The sequence below is a fragment of the Aspergillus affinis genome (assembly GCF_023601865.1).
Source record: "Aspergillus affinis strain CMG 70 chromosome Unknown NODE_39_length_258944_cov_87_149177, whole genome shotgun sequence".
Lineage (NCBI taxonomy): Eukaryota > Fungi > Ascomycota > Eurotiomycetes > Eurotiales > Aspergillaceae > Aspergillus > Aspergillus affinis.
In genome coordinates, this window is record NW_026515820.1 from 186198 (window position 1) to 209829 (window position 23632).

Genomic DNA, 23632 nt, shown 5'->3' on the forward strand with positions numbered 1-23632 from the left:
TGGAAGAAAGACGGAGTTGCCCGCCCCGAAACGGGAAACCGCACTAGCCCTAAAGCCTTGGCCAAAGGCCGTGATGGGCCTCTCTTAGAAGCTCTAACAGACTACCACTGAATTCTTCATGGGTCAATGCATCTCCTTAAAAAGCCAGGACTGGCGGCCGCCTAGACACTCAAATAAAAACTACTACATAAACGATATCGCTCGGGTTTCCCAGATCAAGCGTCTAGGATACTGCCGAGCCCAAGGAAGTGAAGGTATAGATCGGAGTACACAGGGTTCAAGAAAACTACCTAGTGGCATAGCAATTCAACCTCGAATCCCATCGACGCGCTTGATCAGATGCTGGCGAGACCGATTTCCCGCAGATCCAGTTAGCACTCCGCATTAGTCTGTGTCAGGAGTCCCAATTTCCAGGGCAGCGCATCATAATCGCCGCTGGCATTCGGTCCATTCCTTGGTATAAATAACGGAGGTTACATGTGCTAATCGTCATGGTTTGATCCACCTGCGAGCGGACCATCTCCCCGTGACTAATACTTTTCGTCCAGGCGTTGCCATCAAAATTCACGTTATTTGACCGAGCGAAAGGGTTGGCCTCGGTATCTGCCAGGCCCGTCCAACTGCCGTCGAGGCTAGACGAAGTCCAGGAGCGGAAATAGCGCGCCCCGTCGCTGCCGATGGCCTCGTTGAGGAGAAGGTACTTTCCATCTCCGGTGCTGTAAACGTTGGCTGCCTCGAAGAGGGCGTAGCGGTCCGAGTCCTGCAAGGCAATAACGGTGCTCCCCATGCCGTTGGGGAAGTTGGTGACAGATGTCTGGGAACGGTAGAGGTGGCCGTTGTCGTCGGACGAGAAGAGGTGGCAAGTGGATGTGTCGCAAACGACCCACATGTCTACCCAGTTTCCGTCGCCCATGTTTTGTGAGATGATGCTGGGGATACTACTGAAGAAGTTCTTGGGTGCGCTCCATCCCGCCGGATTATTGATGTCGGGGTTGGTCGAGTATGCGGCGTTACCGTTCTGATAGACCAAATACCACAATTCCTGGGGCGCAAAGTAGAATACTTGTGGCGCGGCGCGATACCCCGTGCCGATAGGGGTCTGATCGAGGTACTGGAACTCCGCGGAGGCGGCTTGGCTGAAGTCGGAGAAGCTGAGGTAGACAAGATTATAACCGGATGCCTTGGCAGTGCTGGCGAAGACATGATATTTGCCGCCGTGGTAAACGATTGAGGGATCCTTAATTCCCGCAATGTTGTAATTGTCGTTCTTAGGCGCAATCAAGGGCCCGCTGGAGCTCCATTGAAAACTAGTCGGGAGGCTGGCCTTTCGAACGAGGTTGTCGTTTGGCTGAGGGCCAGGGGCTGGTAACGCGCCGACAGATCGGAGGCAGAGCGAAACAATAAGGACAATTAAACCTCGCATGTTGGGTTATTTGTCAAAATGAGTTGGGGTTTAAGACGTCTGACAAGGACACGAAAGAACATCCTAAGTCTCTGGAATAGCAATCAACCCTATATTTATACTCGTTCAACTCGATAAACAAACCTAATACCTTGCAAAAGACTGATAATTCCGCCAACCAACCCCTCCTCGAGAACCAGAAGACGAGATGCCAGCCTAGCCAGAGTAGCAGCGTGGCGTTCCTTCATCACCGGAGGTTCCTCCGGTAGATCACTCACTTTTCCCGGCTATTTTCTGGCAAAGGGAAGATTTGATTGCGCTAATCAGGCAAGACAACCTGGATACGCAGGGTTTTATTCGGAACACGATACTTAATGACCCCATTTCGCCCAATCTACGTCGCCACGAGTTAAAAGGACAAACCTATCTAAGCATTCTATAGTGATCATCAACTATATGAAGAATAAGAGAAGAAAGAGAGAAGAAAAAAGACTCCTTCGTCGCTTTCCTACTAAAATCCGGACAGTATGTTGAGGGTTCTGGACAGCGACGATCATCAAGATACTGAGTAGGTAGTCTCTCTCCACCTATTAGAGGGCCTATATCCTTTGGACGGACGGAATTCCGCCCAGCGGAGTGGGGACGCTACTAGTGAAACACGGTAACAGCCTAATCTTGGTTGATATATTATTAATTTATTAATGAGGAAATCGTGGTTCGCGAAACAATTGGCCGAGCTAAACCGACCTAATCCAGAGTGATCCACTCGGGGCAAGATTTGGCTCGTGTTTGTCCATACTCCATACTCCATATTTAAACAGGACTTTCAGACTCGCCAAGTCTATGGTCACCATAGGAGCGAGTTAGAGCCTTCATTGGGATCCATACACTGGTGGCTGTGCACTAGACAGGTTTCAGACAGATTGAATTCTAGGTTGATCTTAGAGAGTCTTCGTTCCATCCTTAACGTGATGCAGTGGCCGAGTCGTTGATTTTGGCATTTCTAGACAACGCATTGTTGCCGTGTAATAAGCATCCGATACTTACTTGCGTGTGTGCTAAATAACTAGGCATTGAGCGAACTATCAGCTTGTATAGCGATGACTTTGAAGGAAAGACCTCCCCATCAGGTATAATATTGCTAGAACACACTCTCATATTCGAACGGTCAACGCTGCTACGAGTTGATATGGAGGAACAGCATCCTAGTGGACTGGGTACTGTAGAGCAATGTCAATTTTCCATTATCCTAACGAAGACTCGCATTGATGGCGATATGACAGACTGGGTCAGACGCCGATCTCTCGGCAGATGGGACGGCCTCTTTTTGCCGATTCTCGATTATAACCTACAACTCTATCGGCCTAATTAGCTAATAGCATGTCAGTTTTTATTACAGAGGAACACTTCAGTAGGGCTGAAATGCTGGACCCTCGACAGGGACCCAAGGAGTGGAGCATAGTTCATTTGACTGCTCCGCGGACTGTCTCTTCCGTGGACTGAGAGCTTCCACGGCGGTAGGTTCCGAAGAATCCTTCACCAAAAAAAATTTTGTTTTGTCAATACATGCCCAAATGATCGCTAATCTAAAGTGGCCGAGCTGGTTTCATGGGAATTTACTTACCTAGTTCTGGTACGGTCTCGATTCGTTCGTTCCTTTCTCCGCAGACTACATCATGTTGATTCATTACTGTTCCAGATAGCTCAGGCATATTATCCTTCAAGAAACTAAAAATAGATCTCAAATCAATAAAATTACTATAATCTATTCAAAGTGGCAAGATTTCTTATTAAACCCCGATCAAATTGTCCAAGATGGTCATCCTGAAGAACCCGTCCGACACAGCTTTTTCCCACTGGCATTGACGATTGTGACTCTCGGTGAACAGCCCCTGAGACATTCTCTAACGTGCAGCGTAACATCCAGTCCAATTTGTCTCTTTTAATGGATTTCTTCTCTCTTGGCAGACAATTTTAAGCAAAGACCCTCCTGATGTTACGGGGCTGGGCCGCAACTTAGACTTCCGCGTCTTCTAAATGGTTTAGCTTTACAAGACGTCTTAGTCTTTTCTACGAACGGCAGCGCCGTGGCAGGAAACGAGGCATTATACCCCGGCTCCGCTTGTGGTAACTTGGCGTGACAGGCCCCATGGTGCTTTCACTCGATCAGAGGTCAGCTATCCAACCAGGCCGTCCCAACTTCTTGTACTCTATGTAGGTTAAATCTAGGCATTTTGGAAAGTTGCCCATCATTTTGAACACGACTCTCAATACACCTTACACCTGATCTGTCAGGCTGTACTTGCATTGTCAGAGTAGCACTATAGCGGCGTGATCCACTGATCACTTTCCAATATGAGCAAGTCCCTCAGGAGCAACGATGCTACGCGCCGAGAGCTAGTAAGACTAACAACTCTAGTATAGCACACTAGCAGACCCTGTTAATTCCCTTTCTAGTGGATCCTGTAAGACGCAGAAGTCCGTTCCCTGTATAGAAAGCATGTCAGTATTATGAAACCTTCAATGTTGCAAAGTATCATTTGTCGCCCAGCGGCTATCTTGCCTCAGGTAGATGGACTTGTGGGCCTCAGGAATACACCCGGGAGTCTGGGTACAAGATGGACATCTAAAAGTGTCAGCTACTCTAGTGGTGGTGATTTTTTTTTCCATTCATCATTCCACTTACACTCTTTTGCTGTCTTATTTGAGCTCTACCTGGTGTAGACCTTCACCGTTCTTTCTATCATCCCTCCTTCTCTGAGTACTTTTTCTTTTTTGCCTGATTCATTCATTAAGTCAAGATGAAGCAATCTGCTCTTGTTGCGATTGCCGCTACCCTGGCTCAGTCTGCCTCGGCCCACTACATTTTCAGCAAGCTGGTCTTGGATGGCGTGGCGTCCGATGACTGGCAATACATTCGCCAGACGACTCGTGCCGAAAACTACATGCCGACCAAGTTCTCCAAAACCTTTGACAATCTCACCCCCAACGACAACGACTTCCGCTGCAACTTGGGCTCGTTCAGCAATGCCGGCAAGACCGAGGTCGCGGAGGTCGCTGCTGGCGACACCATTGGCATGAAGCTGTTCTACGATGGCTCTATCGCCCACCCTGGTCCTGGTCAAGTTTGTATGTCCACCTGCTACGTACGGCCTCTATGAAATTCCATATACTAATAGGTTAATCTCCCTCATCTAGACATGTCCAAGGCACCCTCCGGTAACGTCAAGGAGTACGAGGGCGATGGCGAATGGTTCAAGGTCTGGGAGCAGACTCTGTGCAAGGAGAGTGGCGACCTCACCACCGATGCCTGGTGCACCTACGGCGACTCGCAGTTCGAGTTTGAGATCCCTGCGGACACCCCGGCCGGCGAGTACCTCGTCCGCGCCGAGCACGTGGGTCTCCATGGTGCTCAGGAAAATGAGGCCGAGTTCTTCTACAGGTCAGTTGTGGATTTTCCAGTCCGCTAACCTGATTCCATGCACTACGGACACGCAAGCTAACTTGATCAACTTTCACTCCAGCTGCGCTCAAGTCAAGGTCTCCGGTTCCGGCTCTGGTTCTCCGAGCACCACCTATCAGATTCCTGGCCTCTACAACCAGAATATGAAGCTTTTCAACGGTGCCAACCTTTGGATGAACTCTGCCGATGACATCAAGTCTTATATCAAGGATACCCCTATCGGTGATGTTGTCTGGGGCAACTGAACTGTCCAGTACACTCTCGGAGAAAGTCTCTGTCTTTCGCTCGCTGTGTCGCATCGTTCTGCCAAGCCTATTAAACGTCCGCGAAGGGTAAATCGCGACGTCGATGTACTGTACAGAGTGTCTTTTTTCCCCTAGATCACTCATAGGCAGATAGGCTGTAGCGTCCGTGAGGGTGTTCGATGAATAAGAAAGCTTAGTCGGCTCCCTGCCATCTCCCTGCCATCAGAAGTCGATTTTCCTATAACTATCAGTCTATCGTGTAGTTGATTGCGGTATTAGTCGGGTTGTATGTTGAGCCAATGAGATTGTGAAAGTTTTTATCTCTTCCATCTTTTTTTTCTTTGGTTGTTGTAAAGAAAAAGATAACCAGCGATAGACAGCGGTAGATTTCTCAAATTTGTTGTTCGGTAATCTAGTGTCAGTATAGGGATCTATCGTACTTATTGGAAGCTGGATGGTGGTCGTGCAGCGATACAGCGGGTGGCCTCCCCTAGAGTTTGTATAGCATCGTGTATGGCGGGTTAAGTGCTGGAATGCTTTGTGACGGTCTACAAAGGAGCCTAGTAAAAGACAAGTTTGTTTATGACTCGTAGTCAAGGAATTTTCCCATGGAGAAGAAAGGCTATCTATGAGGGAGGATCTATCCTTTATGTACTACCTGTTACCGCCTGAAATCAGGGAACTTCCCGGTATGGAGAAACCTTCCTGGATGCATTCCTGCCTGAGGCGGAGCCTCAGGCAGTACATAGAGGCCCTAGATCCTCGCTCCTAGATAGCCTTTCCTCTCCATGGGAAATTTCCTTGACTACGAGTCATAAACAAACTTGTCTTTTACTAAGCTCCTTTGTAGACCGTCACACTACCGGAGGGTCCTCCATATCAGGAAGTTCGTATCGGAAGTCCGTATCGGGAAGTCAAGTCCGTATCAGGAAGTCCTTGGCTCAGGAAGTAACATGCTTTTGGCTCATGGGGCGTTGCAGACTAATTAGTAATTACCCATTGCTTATCAATTATAGATGTGGAATCATCGACCAATAATTTATGGCAGCCAATTGTGCATTCACTAGTCGGTGGCATCAAAATGCAGAGTACCAGGATGCAGAGGATTGCAAGTCAGACTGTCAGAGTACCGAAAGTCAAGTGGTCCGTTAATCAGGGTTTCCGTAGGGTTTAGTATAGGGTATTTATGCCTCAGGCATGAACGTAGCTTACATAAGCAGATACCCTATCTCAAGGCAGCGGTCAGTCCAACCGCCACGAAACTTCTTTCGCTCCTCCGTCAGCCCTTCGTTCAGGGGCTTCGTCGTCTATCGCCGGCCTTTCCCCATCAAACCGGATCATAATCATCACATTTCCATCGATTTCTGCACCGGGGAGACCATCTCTACTACATTTCCACTTCACTTGACGGTCCCCCAGCCCCCCACTGACCGCCTTGCGTGATGGCTCGCTCTCGGTCGCGCTCTGGCTCGACGAGGCCTTACGAGTCTACGCTGAAATCAATAAAAGGCGTCTCCAACCCAAAGGCAGCTGCACTGAGTCCACCTCGTAGACGCGTTACCAGGAGCCAGAGCCGTGATCCTGATAACTCGGACCTGGAGAATGGCCTGGGCACCGGTCGGCCCTCGTTGAATGGTCCGAGATGGAAACAAAACATGGGCAGAAGCGGAAAGGGTAAGTTTGGTTGCTTGGTTCCACTTGTTCCCCTCATTGTTTACGGTCGCATCCGAGAGCTTTTGCTTCCTACGGGTGCACACTTGAACATTGTTTACTTTTCCATCTCATGAATTTCTCCTGGCTTGTATTTTCCCGCTTTTTACCTTGCTTGTGCCTTTCTTGATCGGTCCGTCCACCTGGTGTATCCACACCGCAAATCTACAAACAAACAGCTTCTAAACAGCCACAATACCTAGGTCTCGATGCTGTTGTGGAAGAATCTCCCATCAGATCGCCAGCCAAATCGCCTCGCAAGAGTGGTACTCGTCGCGAAAGTCATGCTGCGCTGGACTCGCCCGAAGATGCTGCCAACATCTCCGGCACCACCATTCTCCCTTCGGAGCCGGACACTAACCTTGATCCCGAGATGATGCTCGAGTCTCTGCCGGACCTGGAACGTACCGCGCGAGACGTCTTGAAACTGCTTGTTCCTGCATCTACGGACCCGGTCAGCATCGTCAATCTAGCAGCGAAGCTGGCGGATCCCAAGAACACGCAGAGCAGGCGTCTTTCGCGCTCAAAGTCTAAGTTTGAGACCGAAGCCAGCTACTTTGGTAGCCACTCATATATAGACACCGAAACGGTCAGCGAGGCGATCTATTCGGCCTTGGAAAATAAGCGCGATGGACTCGCCAATGATTGGACCCCTGATCTCAGTGTGCAAAAGGCAAACTGCGCGCGGTTTGCCATCGAGGTGCTCCTGGCCCGAGCTGAGACAGACGCTCCAAGACAGGCCATTCAACATGTTGAAGGCGTGTTTCCGTCTGTCTTTATGAACAACGTTGTTCATGACGGTCAGCGAACGACAGTGGGTGAAAGCTCCCTTGGGAAAGACACTTTCAATCTTGCTTTGGAAATCAGGACGCAGTATCTGATTGCATCAATGGAGGACCAACAGAATGACCCTGGTTTTGATCCTGATGCCATTCTTAAATCGGCATTCTTCGTGGATGAAATTGACGAAGACGTTTACGATAGCAGCGAGGCGCCACTCCGAGGCTTCAGCTTGGACAACCTTGGTGGTGCAGACGGATATCTTCCTTCGCGCTATAGAGACGCTGCTTATGATCGTTTCAACGAAATGCGAGTCGTGATATCGGACGGGCTGGATGAGTTGAAGAGCGCATTCCGATGGTCAAGATTCGCCTTGAAAGCTGCCCAATGGCTTCGCAAACGCAACGATGAGATTGACAAACAACTGAACAGACAGCGGCAGGCGGACGACCTGAAGGATGAGTATTTTGCGACTCCCAAAACGGGATCCAAGATGGGCAGTGTAGCTCCTCGCTCCGAAGCAACGCTGAGTCCTGCAGGAAGAGCAAGCGCGAGACCCTCTTCTGTTGCTGCTGAAAATCAAAGAAGAATGGCTGCTCGAGGCTCGCCTTTTGCGGCAACTCCAACTAGATTAAGAATATCAAGCACTCTACGAGAATTGGCACCCCCTGGCGGTTCGGGCATGCAAGGGCCGCTTTTCACAAAGCCCCCCATGCCATCGAGAACATCGGACGTTCAACCCGGACCTGATGACCCGGAAACATCGAATGATCAAGGATCGCCGACCGAGGAAGCTCCCATCCATGATGGTGCTCCGAAACCCTCAAGCAATGAGAAAGAGCCTAGCCATGAGAAAGAACCTAGCACTGAGAAAGAGCCAAGGACTGCTCCTGAAAACCGAGAGCGGCGTAAATCAAAACCGTGCGTGCTAAACCTTACCCCCATCCGAGCGTGTCTGCTAACAATTCGAAGCTCTTTTCTGAATGCGTCCTCCATCGACCGCATAATGCAAAGACAGAGGCGGCGGTCTGACTTCGTGCAACCTTCACCACAGGCCGAAGGTGACACTCTCGTATCCGAAGATCAAAGCAACGCGTTGCCCGCCGCCTCCCAATCTAGAACTGCAGGTCCAGTAGTACCTGCACCGCCAGTGGAGCCTGCCGATATGCCAGACCCCCATATGGACAGTCCTCTTTTCGTGCCCCAAGACGGGGAATCGCTGACAATCAATGATACTGGTTTCACTCTCGATGGAGATAACTCGAGAATTCAGATTGAGCGATCCCACAGTCCTCCTGTCGGGAATAGGATCAGCCACGGGCCAGGGCGTCAACGGACGGACTCTATAGCAAGCATCCCTGTGAATCCATCCTCAACTCTTCCTTCCGATCAGGAGTTATGGCAAGCGACCCAAAAACACGTCGCTTCTAGTTCCCAGGCAACAAAGGATAAACATCCTCGGGCGACTTTTATCGATCATCAGGAGAACGCCCACCGAGTCTCGCCAATTAGCCACGGAGTAAGCGCACGCAGCGCCCAAAGAGCACAACCTGCGCCTCAACCATCCAACAAGCGACGACGCGAAGAGTCGGACGATCTGGAGGGAAATGAAGAAAGTGGGAATGACTTCGTGAGGGACGCACGCACGGTTGATATCTCTCGCAAACGCGCAGAAAAGCCAGCACAGCCCACGAACAAGCGTCAGAGAACCACGACAGATGACAATACGCGAGCCGCGTCTGAGATGCCAGGGGAAAACCAAGAGGCCAGACGAGGGTCGCCAACCATTCCGTATCGCTCTTCACAGCCCTCCTCTACCAATCAGTCACATGTGCGCTCGCGCTGGCAACCGGCCGAAGACGAACGGTTGCTCCGCCTCATCTCGGACCACGACTGTAAGTGGGCATTGATAGAACAAGAAAACGAGGCGCAGCCCGAGAAACCAGGCGAGAAGATAATCGAGGGCCGAAACCAGGTTCAGCTGAAGGATCGGGCGCGGAACTTGAAGATCAAATATCTCCGGTGAGTTCTCTCCTCTTCTTTTCTTTCTTCTTCTGTCCTATCATCTGTGGTATAACTGACAATATCCCAGGGCTCGACAACCCCTCCCAAAGAACTTGGAAAAAGTAACTATGAAACAAAAGGACAAGGCTAGGCTCGAAAACATGGGCATTATCGTTCCGGACAACTAACCGATCGCCCCCATGCGGAGTATCGACGGATGCTACCCAACTTACTTGCTTTTTATTTATTTAACCTTCGGATCGATCGGTCCTAACGTCAGCATTTCAGCGTGACTATTGACTATAGCATGATTCCTTGTTGCCTTGATACCCCTGAGTTGCTCTGTTGGAAAGCGTTGAAATTTTTCTTTTACTTGTTTTGTTTTCCATTTGCTTTTTTTTTCTGCCTTCTGCCTTGAAGTGTCTTCAACGATCACGAAGTCCATGGTTCTTATATCCTCCTAGATGGAACTCAATTTTGGTTAATTGTATGATTTCGGTTTCAATTTCCTTTTGAAATTGGTTTAATCTATAAGTAAAAGCGAGTGTATATCGTGGGTATCTCCAAACCAAACACCAAAAAGCGAAAGTGAAGTACAGTACACAACAAGTTCATCCAAGCCATCCATCCATTCAAAAACTTGAAATCAAACCAGCAATTCCAAGCAAGCCCCCATCCAACCCAACCCAACTCCAGAAGTCATGGCAAAGGATTGAAAGGAACACAAAAAAGTGAATCATTAGCAGGGGGAGGGCCCAATTAGGTGTTCATCGTGCACCTTCAGAAGTTCAGACCCCAAATACCGGAACACGCCAATGCATGGAAGGTCTTGGATCGTATTTCCAAGCCACAGACATAAATATTGTACATGGGTAAAATAAAAAAATTTGTCGATAAAAAAAAAATTGGGTGAATGAGTGACGAAGAAGGGGAAAGAAAAGAAGAATCAAACGAAGAGTTGGTCGGTCAGGCACACGCACACACCAACAAAAATCCACCAACTAGTCAACATTACTGCGCAGACCGTCCGGTTCGTCAAACATCGTCAGACCATTGTCAGACTAGTTACCTATCCTATCAGAAGACAAAAGTAGTAGTCCAGTTCAGGCTGAGCGATAGTGAGAGAGAGAAAAAAAAAAAAAAGCAAATCCAACTACCGGGCCTCAGCGGATCTCCATAGTTAATTAAAAGGCAGACCCTAGCACCAATGGTAGAAGAATCGCCCCCACAACCGACCCAACAGAAGCCGGGCTAGCGGGAACCGCAGCGCCGTTAGACGAACTCTCGGGGTCCGCGCTAGACGAGGCTGACGAGGACGATGAAGATGCCTGCGTCGCGGCGAGCGCGGACGGTTCTGCAACGTCAGCGTTCTTGGGCGCCGTCGTGGGCGCGGTCAGGATGCTGTTGGGGATGCTGGTTTGGGTGGCTGCGCCGGTGGCCACGAGGTTGGGGTTCACGCTCAGAGTGGCCTTGGGTTCGGTAGTCGAGGACTTCGGTTCGGATGATGAGGATTGGGCTTTGGAGTGTTCGGGGTTGCTTGACGAGTCGTATAGGATAGTCCAGACGTCATCACCTCCACCTAGGGTTTGGGTTAGCGAAGTGTCATGTTTTTGTTTTTTTTTTTTTTTTTTTTTTTTTTTTTTTCCTCGCTGGTCGCGTGGCTCAAGGCTGATAGGGGAGATGGGGCCAAAAGTAAGGCTTACAGTTGTCACTTGGATATCCAGGACATGCCTCGTTGCACTCTTTCTTGGGGACTTTTGCGCTGGTAGGGGGTAGTTTGTCGCCGCACCAACATTGTTTGGCTTTCACGCCGTATACGCTGTAGTCGTATTTCTCGCAGTGCGATTGACACATTCCCCATGATTGATAGGTCGAGCCCATGTGAATTTTCAGATCACCGATGTTGCTGTAACATTCACTTTGTAACGCCGAAACGAGGGAAGGCGACAAGGCCAGAAACGAGAACAGGCCTAGGCCGAAGATCTTCCGTGACATTTTGGAAGGTTGATATGCAAAGAGTGTGGAAGGACACGATTGATGTTCGAGAAAGTGTTTCAAGTTTGAAAAAAAAAGAGCGACGAAAGTTGAGCAGCAGTCTCACAAGTTAGAGCGTAGAGGTGAGGGGCCCGGGCAAGACAGGGTGAGCCCTAGTTAAATAAGACGAGTAGGTATATTCTGCCCCCAAGAGCTAGCCCCCATGAAATGGAGGCAGTACCTGGCAAAGCCTTGTTGAGAAGCTAGAAGAACCAACCCCTTGGGACCGGACCGGACGCAAAAATCAGCAGCGTTAAAACGGTGACAGAATGTTGATCGGGAAATTTGTTGCAGGGGCAGCTAAACGAACCAGAGCGAGCGAGACACAAGGTTCAGAAACATATTTGTATTCTCCAGATTCCCGAATGGTTCGTTGGACGATCGACGGATCCACGTCGAAGGTGTTTCGGGTGATCCCTTGCTGGATCGAGGTGGCGTTTCATCATCAGCGTCCCCTTTCGGGAGAACTTTCGATTTTGGCTGGCGAAAACAATTTCAATTCTTCCGGAAGGTCATCGCTCCGATGATGTCAATGATCGGCGCACTATTGCTTTCTGAGACCACCACGCGAGGACTATCGATGGCTATTTGGGGTAGTGGGCCAGGAACCATTCAATGCTTGGTTTTGACAGGCGGCGGTTCCTTGGGCAAGGCTCAATGAGCGATGATCGCGTGGCGATCAAGACATCAATCAATGGGAGTTGAGTTCAAATGGCGAGAAGGGAAAAAAGGGACAGAATGAAGTCATGAAGGAACGGATAAGATTACTTGTACTCCGAATCTTGAAACACAGGAAATATACATGAACAGAAGCAACTTCGTTTAGTCTACTAGATGCAGGCAATCGCATCACATACAGTCATTATAACAATTTTGACTTGGATAATTTGCCGTGTGAAATATTGGCTTCATAGCCTTGCGCTAAGGAGCATTGTAGTGGGATAAGAGTGCAAATATCGAAGTATTAAAGTATCTGAGTATTAGAATGCCGGGGCATTGGATTGCTTAACTAATAAAGCACCTGGATAGTTAATTAGTTACTGGGAATTGGTAAGGACCACCAACTTTTTAGTAACGGCACCCCATCTGAGGGACATTGAATCGGTGGAGATCACGTAATTCAGCGCTTTAGTCATTTCCTGCTAAGCCCTCCGAACTACCACACTCTATGACGCATTTCGATGTCGTATCACATGATATTATGTCCCTCCGTGCCGGTGTCGATCCGCACATTGAGCCTTGAATGACTCCTCGAGTCTATCTTATTACCCCGCGTCTCTCTATCCAAGGCAAAATTACCGGCCATCGAACCCTACATAGTGATATATCGTTTCCAAGGCACGAGTCCTACCTATCCAAGCTTAGACGCTCTGCATTCGAATCACCCCAAGTCTCATCTACATGGCTGCCCTTACAGTTGCCTCCAAGGCCGACAGTGGCTTGGTCCTTCCTACCATTCTTGCGTCAACATACATCGTGCAAGAGAGTCCTCAAAACCCGATTAATATCGAGTACAAGGAGGTGGACTCTCTTGGCAAAAATAATGAGAAAGTCATTCTTACTACTAGTAATGGCGACCTTATTGTTGATGGCTCTGTGGTACCATACTTGATGGATCAGATTAAATTTCCGAAAAAATCAGGCCAAAGAGAGGTCAGTTAGCTATTCTCTTCCAGTGAGCTTCCAATATATCTTAAATAATTTACTAGGTTGATGAATGGGTGAAACGCTCAGTAGCCCTCGCAGTTCCTGATTTCCAATCATTGGACGGACCTATCAAGGAACTGGAATCGCACCTCAGCCTGCGTTCTTACATTGTTAGCTATTCATTGACCTTAGCTGATATTATGGTCTGGGGTGCTCTCCGTGGAAACAAGGTGACCGTAAAGCTTCGTCAAACCTATAGAAACATCAATCGCTGGTTCAACTTCATCGAAGCCTCCAATCCTTGGGTTACCGGTGTTGTTACAGCGCTTAGCATTGCAGCACGACAGAAAAAAGCCGCAGCAAGTGCCGCAGGTGCAAACTATAATATTGGCCTAAAAAATACCGAGAATGGAATTGTTACGAGGTTCCCCCCTGAACCATCCGGGTATCTTCACATTGGTCACGCCAAGGCAGCTTTGTTAAACGACTATTTCGCCCACGAGTACCTCGGCCCTGATTCGCGAGGCGTTCTTATCTGTCGCTTTGATGACACTAATCCTTCAAAAGAGTCTCAGGAGTTTCAAGACTCAATTTTAGAGGATCTGTCATTGCTCGGAATTCAGCCTGATCGAATCTCCTATTCCAGCGACTACTTTGAACAGATGTATAAAGGTTGTATCAAACTCATTCAGTCAGGCAAGGCGTATGCGGATAATACGCCGAAGGACATTATGAAAGATCAGCGGGGGAACGGAGTCCCTAGTGTGAATCGGGACCTGAGTGTTGAGGATAGCCTTGCCTACTTTGAAAGGATGAAAGCTGGTACCGGTCTTGAATGGTGTATTCGCGCCAAGATCTCTGTTGATGACCCAGTGAAATGTCTACGTGATCCAGTTATCTATCGCTGCAACCTGCAGTCTCATCATCGGACAGGGGGAGTTTGGAAGATCTACCCAACATATGACTTCTGTGCTCCTTTCCTTGACTCTTTGGAGGGTGTTACTCACGCGCTCCGGACTAATGAGTATCGTGATCGAAACCCACAATATTCCTGGATCCAGGAAGCTCTTGAAATTCGCTCTGTTCAGATTTGGGATTTCTCCCGTCTCAATTTCGTTCGCACGGTACTTTCGAAGCGAAAACTTACGGGCTTAGTTGACAATAACGTCGTCTGGGGCTGGGACGACCCTCGAATGCCCACCGTTCGTGGTATAAGGCGTAGAGGAATGACAGTGCCCGCACTGCGAGAGTTCATTTTGAGACAAGGACCTAGTCAAAATATTATTAATTTTGACTGGTCGTTGTTCTGGGCCACCAATAAGAAATATATCGATTCAGTCGCGCCTCGATATACCGCCGTCCCAAAAGATAATGCCGTCACTGCAATCATTCATGGTGTCGATAAGACCAGTACTGCCGATAAGCCAAAACACAACAAGAATGCAGACTTGGGTACGAAGAAGGTATATTATTCTAGGGAGATTCTGTTCAGCCAGGAGGATGCCAGATCTTTTAAACCGAATGAGGAAATAACCCTTATGAACTGGGGCAACGCGATCGTCACTCGGGTCTCTGCGAACGAATCTGGAATGATTTCTGAATTGGAACTACAGCTCCACCTTGAAGGCGACTTTAAAAAGACAGAGAAGAAGGTGACTTGGCTGGCAAAAGAAACACCAAATATGATCCCTGTCCGTCTTTTCGATTTTGACTACCTGATCACTAAGGACAAACTTGAGAAAGAAGATGATCTCTTTTCGTTTCTGACACCCAAGACCGAATTCTTGACCGAAGCTTTGGCTGATTGCAACGTTACGAGCCTTGCGCAAGATAATATCATTCAATTTGACCGTATTGGGTTCTTCCGGGTTGACAGGGCATACCAGGATGGCGAGCCTGCGGTGCTGTTCAGCATCCCAACAGGAAAGGCTGCTTAAATCAACATGTCAAATGCATAACCGTCTTCAATCCAACATTGTTTGACCTCATCTTAGCTTTAGCTCCAACTAAATTGACAATTCTAAGACTGACCGTCCGTAAATTATCTTGAAAGTGTAATCGACCAATTTTCGGCGAAACGCATGGAATTCAGTAAATTCAAACTAATAAGCAACGCGACAATTCATAACAGTAAAAGAGCGACGACGACGACGAAACAGGAACAGTGATAAAGAAAACAATACAGATGACAAGTACACGAGGGCAAGTGAGATAGACCAGCCACCAACTAACACCCTCCGCTGTCGTTCAATCCAAAGGTCTCCGTCGGACAAAAGAGGATGATTTGATATCGACCGTATAAGATAGAACTTGTTCCGAGCGACATGTCCTTACGGGATATCTGGGGCAAAGCGCCACGAATCATCCTCTGAAATCCTTCCAGGTTTTCTTGGCCTTCTTGTGCTCGCTGCTCTTCGCCATATCGCGGTATCTGTCTTTCTTGTCCCTGATAGTGAGAAGTTAGTGCTATTCGGCACATTGCTTAAACATTTTCATGTTCAGATATAAGTCTTTTCTTACTTCTGGCTGCCACTGGCGAGGTACTTGTCCCACTTCTGGGCTGCGCTGGCGCTGTGGGCTTTCTGCCCTTCAATATGGTGGGAGATAATGGAGTCGCCGAAGAGTTCTTCTTGTTGGTGGAATTGTAAGGCATGTTGTTGAGGGCTTCAAGGCGTGATAGGCAATTGGAATGGATCTCAAGACTATGTCAAACAGGAGCAGAGGTGGAAAAACAATTGATTGCAAGGAGATTCTGGGGCTAATACTCTGCGTCAACCACACGATCTCGTCCAGAATACCTCTATACCTGCCTACTGTCTTGTTTCAAAGCTGCTTGATTATCTAGCTCAAAGGCCGGTGCTTGAAGCCATATTTATATCCATTTCCTTGAGGATCGCCATGTACTTTCTGTCTTCAGTATTGCACATCCATAGCCTCAGACGCGAGTTCTGTGAGCAGGTCTTGAGCCCAGGCTCAAGCGTACGGTCCAATCACAGGTATCCGAGCTGCGTTACTGGGAGACAATTAATACCATCATTGTTTCAACAGGCAGTCTATATCGATGGCGACGCGCCGAGTAACGAGAATACAGGCATCGGGATTTGATCTATAGGCCATGGTTAGTAGTTCTGCTGATCTACACACGAGATAAGCAGGGATAGTGCGTCGGCGCTTGTTACGTCTATGTGAGTGGCGCGCTTACGTTAGTTAACTATAGACCATTTGTGTAGTGAAGCACCTTCCCCATTAGGCACGCTAACCCACTTCAGGTAATTCACCGTCACCGCACAATACGAGGGTAACTTGACCCTTCCGCAGAATAACTATGGCTACGGGCTATTGCTAATCCGTTGCAACGGGACACGTCAGCAAGCGGGGAAGTAGGTGAGTTTTAGACAGCCTTCAGGCAGAGAACTCAGGGTGTAGGAAGGCTGAAGGTAGGGCAACAAGGGCGCTAAACCCGACGAGTCAAAAAGAAAAGAAAGCAAAAACATACAACAGCAGGGATTCGCTGGTGGTCACCCACCCAACTACTAACCTGCCGGCGTGTGGTTTAAGTACGGCTGAGCGGACGGGAAGCCCTGTTCTCCACACCCTGTGGTCGTATGTACTTAGTAAAACTAGATGGTGGGATATATCAGAGCTTTTGTAGACTCGCAGGGTACGCCAAATGAAGTCATACAGATGAGGATGCTGTCACGGGACCGGCACCTGACTGCTTCTCCTCTTTCTTCCTCTTGCGACCATCCTCTCCTTTTGCTTCTCTCCCTTTCATCGGCTTCTCCTCCTTGCAGGACCCCATCAAGACATCAAATGACCTCTTCAGTCGGAACTGAAACCCAAACGTCAGCATCCGATGATCACAATGTTTCGAGTTTCCCGGCAGGAAGAACATCTAGCAATAGAGGCTCTGTGGCAATTCTTGTTCTGTGCCAGCTAATCACGCCTAGAGGTATCTGGAAAATACTTCCAGCTGGTTACACTCAGTTTTGGCTGGCATTGCTGGCCAGCCCATTCTGAAATATCTCCGAGGGAAGAAACGTCTCCCCAATTCATGCTGGAGTGTGTTTCGGCCGCTGGGCCGATCCATGGTCGTCGCAAAGAACCCCGACTATGACTGGAGTGCCGGTCTTTCATCCTCCATGGTTCATCCCAGCTTTGCCATGCCATGCCACATGCCAACCAAAAGCAATGGCAGCTTTAACTAACATAAGCTTCGTGAGGTTATCGGCTTTGACACCTTCCTGGACAGGCAGTTCGATCCAATGGCGTCTGCGGGTCAATCCGCCTTGGTTCCGATTGCACCATTTCCTTGCCGACTTGTCAAATCATGTCCTTTGGCGAGGCCGCTTCTCGTGCGGAGTAACGCACCGCTGATAACCAGACAACATAAATTGGGACCGTTTGCTCATTTCGCAATGGTTGTTTTCCGAGATCTGCATTCTCTTGTGTGCTTTTTCAAATCGACTACCCGTCATGCGTCCAATTGCCCCCATCATTGCAGGATTCCTGCTACCTTCGGCTTCTTCTCTGAGCATTCCTTTGCAGCAATTCCTCCCCTCTTGGACAGAACAAGACAATGGGCTCTGCCCTCTGCCCTCAAAGATCAACTCACCTAATGATGGATTAGCTTCTCCTCTGCGCTACGTTCAGGATGATAGTCTCCGATCGCGTCAGGCCGATCGTCTATCCAGAGCCGTTCAGGTCCCTACCACTGTCACCGACCACGCAAAGGACCCCTATGATCCGGCATTCGCCCCATTTGTGGAGTTTCAGGAACTCCTTCAATCGCTTTTCCCCTTGGCGTATGCTTTCTCTTGTCCCTCTAGTCAAGCTACCCACCTATCTAACACGAAGTAAACAGCCACCGCCAGGCTCGCGTAGACCACATCAACAGATTAGGCCTGGTCTTCACCGTCAATGGCACCGACACCTCCCTCAAGCCATTACTATTCATGGCTCACCAGGATGTCGTGCCTATCAACGACCCTGCCGACTGGACATACCCTCCATTCGAGGGTCACTTCGACGGCGAATGGATCTGGGGCCGCGGTGTCAGCGATTGCAAGAACGTTCTGATCGGCCTCCTCTCCGTCCTCGAAGACCTCCTAGCCCAAGACTGGAAGCCCACTCGCAGCGTCGTCTTCGCCTTCGGTTTCGACGAGGAATCCCACGGCTTCCTCGGCGCCGGCTCCATCTCGAAATTCCTCGAGGAGAAATACGGCCACGACAGCTTCGAATTCATCCTCGACGAAGGCGGAATGGGTCTCGAGATCATCGGCGATCCAGACGACGACGATAGCGTCGTCTACGCCCTCCCCGGCGTCGGCGAAAAGGGTGCCCTCGACATCGTTCTCGACCTCCACATCGCCGGCGGCCATAGCTCGGTACCCCCCGCACACACAGGCATCGGGATCGTCTCCGAGATCATCTACGAGCTCGAACGACAAGACCTCTTCATCCCCGCCCTAGACGAAAACCACCCGACGCGCAAGAAGCTCGAATGTCAAGTCCGCCACTCCCCCGAGCAAGTCGAACCGTGGCTCGCCTCCGCCCTCCAATCCTCCGACTCCACGACCCTCGCCGAGAAAGTCGCCGCCGCCCGCGGCGACAAGGTCCGCTTCACGCTCCAAACCTCCCAAGCGGCCGACATTTTCAACGGGGGCGTGAAATCCAACGCCCTGCCCGAGACGATCTCCGCGCTCGTCAACTACCGTGTCGCCTTGCACGAAACCCCTCAGACCGTGATCGACCGCGCCATTCGCATCGTCGGCCCCATCGTCGAAAGACATAACCTTACCTGGTCCGCCTTCGAAGACCAGGACCAAGCCAACAACACCGCCCCCTACCTCAACCACCTCACCCTCTCGACCCCCAGTAAACCCCTCTCCCCGGCTCCCGTCAGCCCGACAAACGCTGACTCTGACTCCGTCTGGGCGCGCTTTGCCGGCGTGACTCGCTCCGTCTTCGAGTCCGTACCCAGCCTCAAGGGCAAGAAGGTCGTCGTCAGCGGAGACATCATGACCGGGAACACGGATACGCGATTCTACTGGCCCCTGTCGCGCAATATCTATCGGTGGAGCCCATCACGGGCTGAACGGTCCTTGAATATTCATACGGTGGATGAGCGGATTGCTATCGATGTGCATTTGGAGGGAATGGTGCTTTATTATGGTATGTCTCTCTTTTCCTTTCTTGTCTTTGTTTTTGCCTTCCCTATCGATGTTCTCACTGTCTCTCTTTGTATTTCTCTCTTGGTGTTATCTGAATTTTAATGCGTATCTGCGTGGACTTGCGAAATTTGAAGACCAGAAAAACTGACTCGATACTTGACAGAACTTATTCGCTCTTTCGATTCTAGATCCAACTAGATCGACTGGGGACATTCGCATTATGAACCTCAGACACAATATATACGAGACAGTGTACATGAAGACTATGGGATGAATGGCGATGATGCATTGAACGTAGGAAAGATGATTAAGCGTCATTTGAGTATAGACGATGCATTTTTTGACAAGTCAAGAAAACCTTTCATTTAGTATGCGATCTACTCTTGCTGGGTGAAGCTTGGAGCTCGTGTCAATAAACCACGTAGTTCCTTCAGTGCAAGGGGTAAAAAAGCTAAATGCGAATGCACTATAAACCAATGGGTAGTTCGCAACAAAAGTCCCGGTCTAAACAATGACCATGGATAACAATAAGGCAACAAATATGGATTATTGCTGGTGACCTGCACAGCTTTAATCTACAGCAAAGAATTGAATCAAAAAGACGGCCATTCAAATCACAGGCCCTGGTCAAGAAGGATTAAAGAAAAGGCACCGCCCATGACGGGACGGGCAATGAAAATTATTGGAGGATAACTGATTTGTTAGTTCGGTGTTTCAATAATAAGGAGATAGAAGCAACTTACTCTCCACTGTCTGTATCATATAAATCGGTAAGGGCACGGTTCGTAGGAGTCTCGTTAATCCACGTCGCAAGTCGCCGAATGAACATGGCCCTTGTGTCTTTCGAGGCGACGGCCGCTGTAAACAGTTCCCAGTCACCTGTCCACGTTAGCATCAAATCACCAAACAAACTCTTGAATTCAGCATACCCTTGGTATATTCATGCCGCGTATCAAGTGGCACTCCGTATGTGTTTTGTACCGTGGGATAGAACTCGCTCTGCATGTCATACACGGACTGAGGAACCAAATTCAACTTAAGCTCTCGATCAGCGTAGAGGTTGTACAAAAGTCCTGCTAAATCAGCACATGCTAAATCTCGTGCCAGAAGTATAGACTTACCATGGGATTGATTTGATCCGTACGACAACGTAGTGTGTGGTGGGTTTGCATCGTGGGCAATTCCCAGCGTCTGCCACCGGTTGATATAATCATGGGCTATACGTGAGTAATTGGTAGCAACTTCAGAATCGTTGGTCATGTTTCCAATAACAGCCATGGCTTGGATACCAATGATTCCTTTCAAGGCCAAATTGGTCTGGTTTCTGTAAAATGCGTTAGCTCTGTACCCTGTACCACAGTGGTAAATTAACTTACGCCAAAGGACCAGCAAAGTCATCAGTAGATATCTGGTTCGCCGGGTAGATGGCATCTTCTACCAGATACCCTGTCCACTGCTTCAGGAATTTGTAATGAAGATCCAGATAATGCGAATCCCCTGCCTTGAGTGCATATGCCAGAGCCATTATCACCATGTTGCCGCATTCTTCCAGAGGCATTGGCTCATCATTACCATCGGGGTGGCCCGTTGCATTAGGATAATGACTTCCGATATCGTGCATCGCGTATCTGTTAGGATATTTGCCACGTTCTTGAATCTCGTAAAGTGGTTTCACCAACAGGCTCAAAAGTTGCGGGTTGGTGTATAGGAAGATAGGGTGAGCCGGGAAGATGACATCGACTGTGTTCATGTTGCCATTCGAAGATATCTCCTTCATAAACAGGTACATATTCTCTGTTGTTCCACATAGCTGTGTCGCAGCGAATGCCTGGCGGGTACTGAGAGACGTGATGGTCAGGTAGTCCTGGCCAGCTGCAGCATAAGAGTCTGTCGCAATCCGTTTATCCAGGTCGGATGAGAGAGAAGTCGACTCCGCAAAGTCATGGTGGAAGAATTCAAGCTACACAATCTGGATGAGCGACCGGCATTCATTCAAGTATGCCATAGTAGCACTTACCGCAGCTTGACCGTCGTCAAAGTAACTTGTCCATAGTGAAGGTTCTGCAATAGTTCCATCCGAGCTACCGCTGTACTGGATCGCTTCTTTCTGAGCCAAACCAATGGTAAAAAGTGCACCCGCCGATTTCACCGAGCCGAAATCGCGTGCAAAGCCGAAGACCGGCCAGTCATTCGAAATAGCACGGTAGTTGGTATCCTTTGAGTTATCGAGCTTCCCATTCTTGGTGAATGCGCCCCGAACAGCAGTATCGGCTCCAGACTGATAAGTAAGACCATTTCCGCTGTCTGTGGCCCAGTACCAGTCACCCCACTCAGCCTGATCCTTGACCTCAGAGAATAGCAATTGTGTTTGGCGATTGATCTTATGATAAGAAACACCGTTCTTGGTGACACTGTGGTCCCACTCCACTATGGCGTTGCGGTCTCCTGACACCCATTCTACAATCTAGTCAGACACGGATTTCTAGACTGACTCTCACATTGCACTTGGGGCTCCCTCTATGCTGGCTGGTGGCACGAATAGACATACCTGCAGAGATATCCGCGTACAACTGCACGTCATGGTCCTTGCCGTCAAGCGAAGCGATGTCCACATCAAGATAAGAGAATATGAGTGATTGTCTGCGCAGGTCGTCCGGCGTGATTGGTGATAAGAATGTAACATTCATTTGGACCGTGTCATTGACATACAAGGTGAAGATGCTCTTTGTCGACGTGTATTCATAGGCTGTCTGGTTGACTATCGCCGTTCCTGGTATCCCTCCCATCCAAGTGTAAACATGACCATCGACGCGGATCATACCGGCCCAGCCATTGATCTGGCCTCTGTATTGGAGTTAGCTCTTTAGCCAATACTCACCTTCAACGATTTTTCAAGACCAGAGCCACTCACTCCCAAAAGGTCGGCCATTCTCCCGCCAGGTATCCTCCATTTCCACCATCTTTCCCTGTCGGCAGCCAGGTGCTCAAGTATGGGGACTTCACAGCCAGCGGTATAGCGGGAGGTCTAGCGGGAGTGAAAGTCGACACTGCATTTGTCCCGGAAGCCAGGAATGCGGCCGAGATGCAAAGAAGCGGGAAGATCATGTTGAACTGGGGGCTGACGCTCAACCAAGAATCATTGTTTCCTCAAAAATGAAACTTTATATAATTGGCAAGTGTTTGTTTTCTCTTCACTGCACAAAAACAAATAAAGCAGAGGAGCTGGCGATGTCAAACACCAGGAATGGGACGCGGAATGTTTATCGGAATGCCACGAGCGCTTATATAGTTGGTCGAGTCTGCATTCCAGGGGCCCGGGAAGAATTCGACCGGGAGACTAAAGCTGATTGACAAAACTTTAGTAAGAGACAAGTTAAAATCTAGAAGCGAGTCAAGAAATGCAAGAATATGTATGATGGAAAAACTTCCGAGTGTCGTCTGACCGACCAGCCTCTAGAGGAGGGGAGGGTCTCGTGCAAGATATATGCCATATACCCGAGGAGCCGATACCAAATAATCTGACCCAGGAAATGGGGGAGAATGATTTACCATGCAAGGGAAAGCATAGCATGAAGGGCATCTAGCACGGCAGCGTGATAAACATAGTCAAGGCGCCAAGGATGATCGGATCAACAGGGCGGGACGCGGGGCGTAGTGTGGGTGGTAATTGAACTTTGCGTCTTGATCCACCTCTGTCGACTATTGGAGCTTAAAAGAAACGCCTAAGATATGAGGTAAAGAGCCAAGGAATCTTAGTCTATACTGCGTAGTCACGGATGACTGCCTAGGATATTAGGTAGGAATAGAAACGAGCGGCGATTGGATGACAATGAGCGACGACAAGGAATAAAACCGGGAAAAGCGAAGGACTTCAAAACGATGATTTGTAAAATGCTGCATTAGAGCGGTCATGATGAAGAGCAAAGAGATGAATCCGAGCAGAAGAAAAGGCGAAGCCACGAGCACCTGCCGAATCGGGCAGGTGACTCGAGATCGCTTCCTCAGGCACTTTAGGCATCCCCAGGCATCTCCCTGATCATCTCGACCCCTCTTTTTTCCTTCTTCTCTTCTCTACCCACGATACGTCAACTCAAATCCCCTCGGTATGACCACACTCTGTGACACCATCATGTGAGACGGAAATCCTCCTTCACAGAACTCCGTCGACCCTCTC

At 49.1% G+C, this 23632-nt stretch overlaps 7 protein-coding genes across 7 annotated transcripts; 4 read left to right on the forward strand and 3 right to left on the reverse strand.

Moving 5' to 3' along the window:
- Positions 1 to 394: 394 nt before the first annotated feature.
- On the reverse strand, positions 395 to 1423 carry KD926_006950 (uncharacterized protein; the record flags this gene model as incomplete). The annotated part of the gene is made up of 1 exon (XM_053099973.1): positions 395 to 1423. The coding sequence occupies one exon, from the start codon at positions 1421 to 1423 to the stop codon at positions 395 to 397; it is 1029 nt and encodes a 342-aa protein (XP_052956355.1).
- A 2780-nt stretch (positions 1424 to 4203) lies between these two features.
- Positions 4204 to 5110, forward strand: KD926_006951 (lytic polysaccharide monooxygenase auxiliary activity family 9 protein; the record flags this gene model as incomplete). Its single annotated transcript, XM_053099974.1, has 3 exons — positions 4204 to 4531; positions 4601 to 4844; positions 4927 to 5110. 3 exons carry the CDS (start codon positions 4204 to 4206, stop codon positions 5108 to 5110), a joined length of 756 nt encoding a protein of 251 aa, XP_052956356.1.
- A 1442-nt stretch (positions 5111 to 6552) lies between these two features.
- KD926_006952 (uncharacterized protein) lies at positions 6553 to 9792 on the forward strand (the record flags this gene model as incomplete). The annotated part of the gene is made up of 4 exons (XM_053099976.1): positions 6553 to 6784; positions 7024 to 8521; positions 8573 to 9622; positions 9693 to 9792. The coding sequence occupies 4 exons, from the start codon at positions 6553 to 6555 to the stop codon at positions 9790 to 9792; spliced, it is 2880 nt and encodes a 959-aa protein (XP_052956357.1).
- Positions 9793 to 10788: 996 nt separating this feature from the next.
- KD926_006953 (WSC domain-containing protein) lies at positions 10789 to 11599 on the reverse strand (the record flags this gene model as incomplete). The annotated part of the gene is made up of 2 exons (XM_053099977.1): positions 10789 to 11183; positions 11308 to 11599. The coding sequence occupies 2 exons, from the start codon at positions 11597 to 11599 to the stop codon at positions 10789 to 10791; spliced, it is 687 nt and encodes a 228-aa protein (XP_052956358.1).
- A 1440-nt stretch (positions 11600 to 13039) lies between these two features.
- On the forward strand, positions 13040 to 15222 carry KD926_006954 (glutamate--tRNA ligase GUS1; the record flags this gene model as incomplete). Its single annotated transcript, XM_053099978.1, has 2 exons — positions 13040 to 13291; positions 13348 to 15222. The coding sequence occupies 2 exons, from the start codon at positions 13040 to 13042 to the stop codon at positions 15220 to 15222; spliced, it is 2127 nt and encodes a 708-aa protein (XP_052956359.1).
- A 2539-nt stretch (positions 15223 to 17761) lies between these two features.
- cps1 (Gly-Xaa carboxypeptidase) lies at positions 17762 to 19656 on the forward strand (the record flags this gene model as incomplete). Its single annotated transcript, XM_053099979.1, has 3 exons — positions 17762 to 18090; positions 18150 to 19459; positions 19622 to 19656. The coding sequence occupies 3 exons, from the start codon at positions 17762 to 17764 to the stop codon at positions 19654 to 19656; spliced, it is 1674 nt and encodes a 557-aa protein (XP_052956360.1).
- A 416-nt stretch (positions 19657 to 20072) lies between these two features.
- gta1 (glutaminase GtaA) lies at positions 20073 to 22563 on the reverse strand (the record flags this gene model as incomplete). The annotated part of the gene is made up of 8 exons (XM_053099980.1): positions 20073 to 20151; positions 20202 to 20337; positions 20388 to 20531; positions 20580 to 20782; positions 20835 to 21418; positions 21476 to 21915; positions 22007 to 22302; positions 22370 to 22563. 8 exons carry the CDS (start codon positions 22561 to 22563, stop codon positions 20073 to 20075), a joined length of 2076 nt encoding a protein of 691 aa, XP_052956361.1.
- Between the last annotated feature and the right edge of the window lie 1069 nt (positions 22564 to 23632).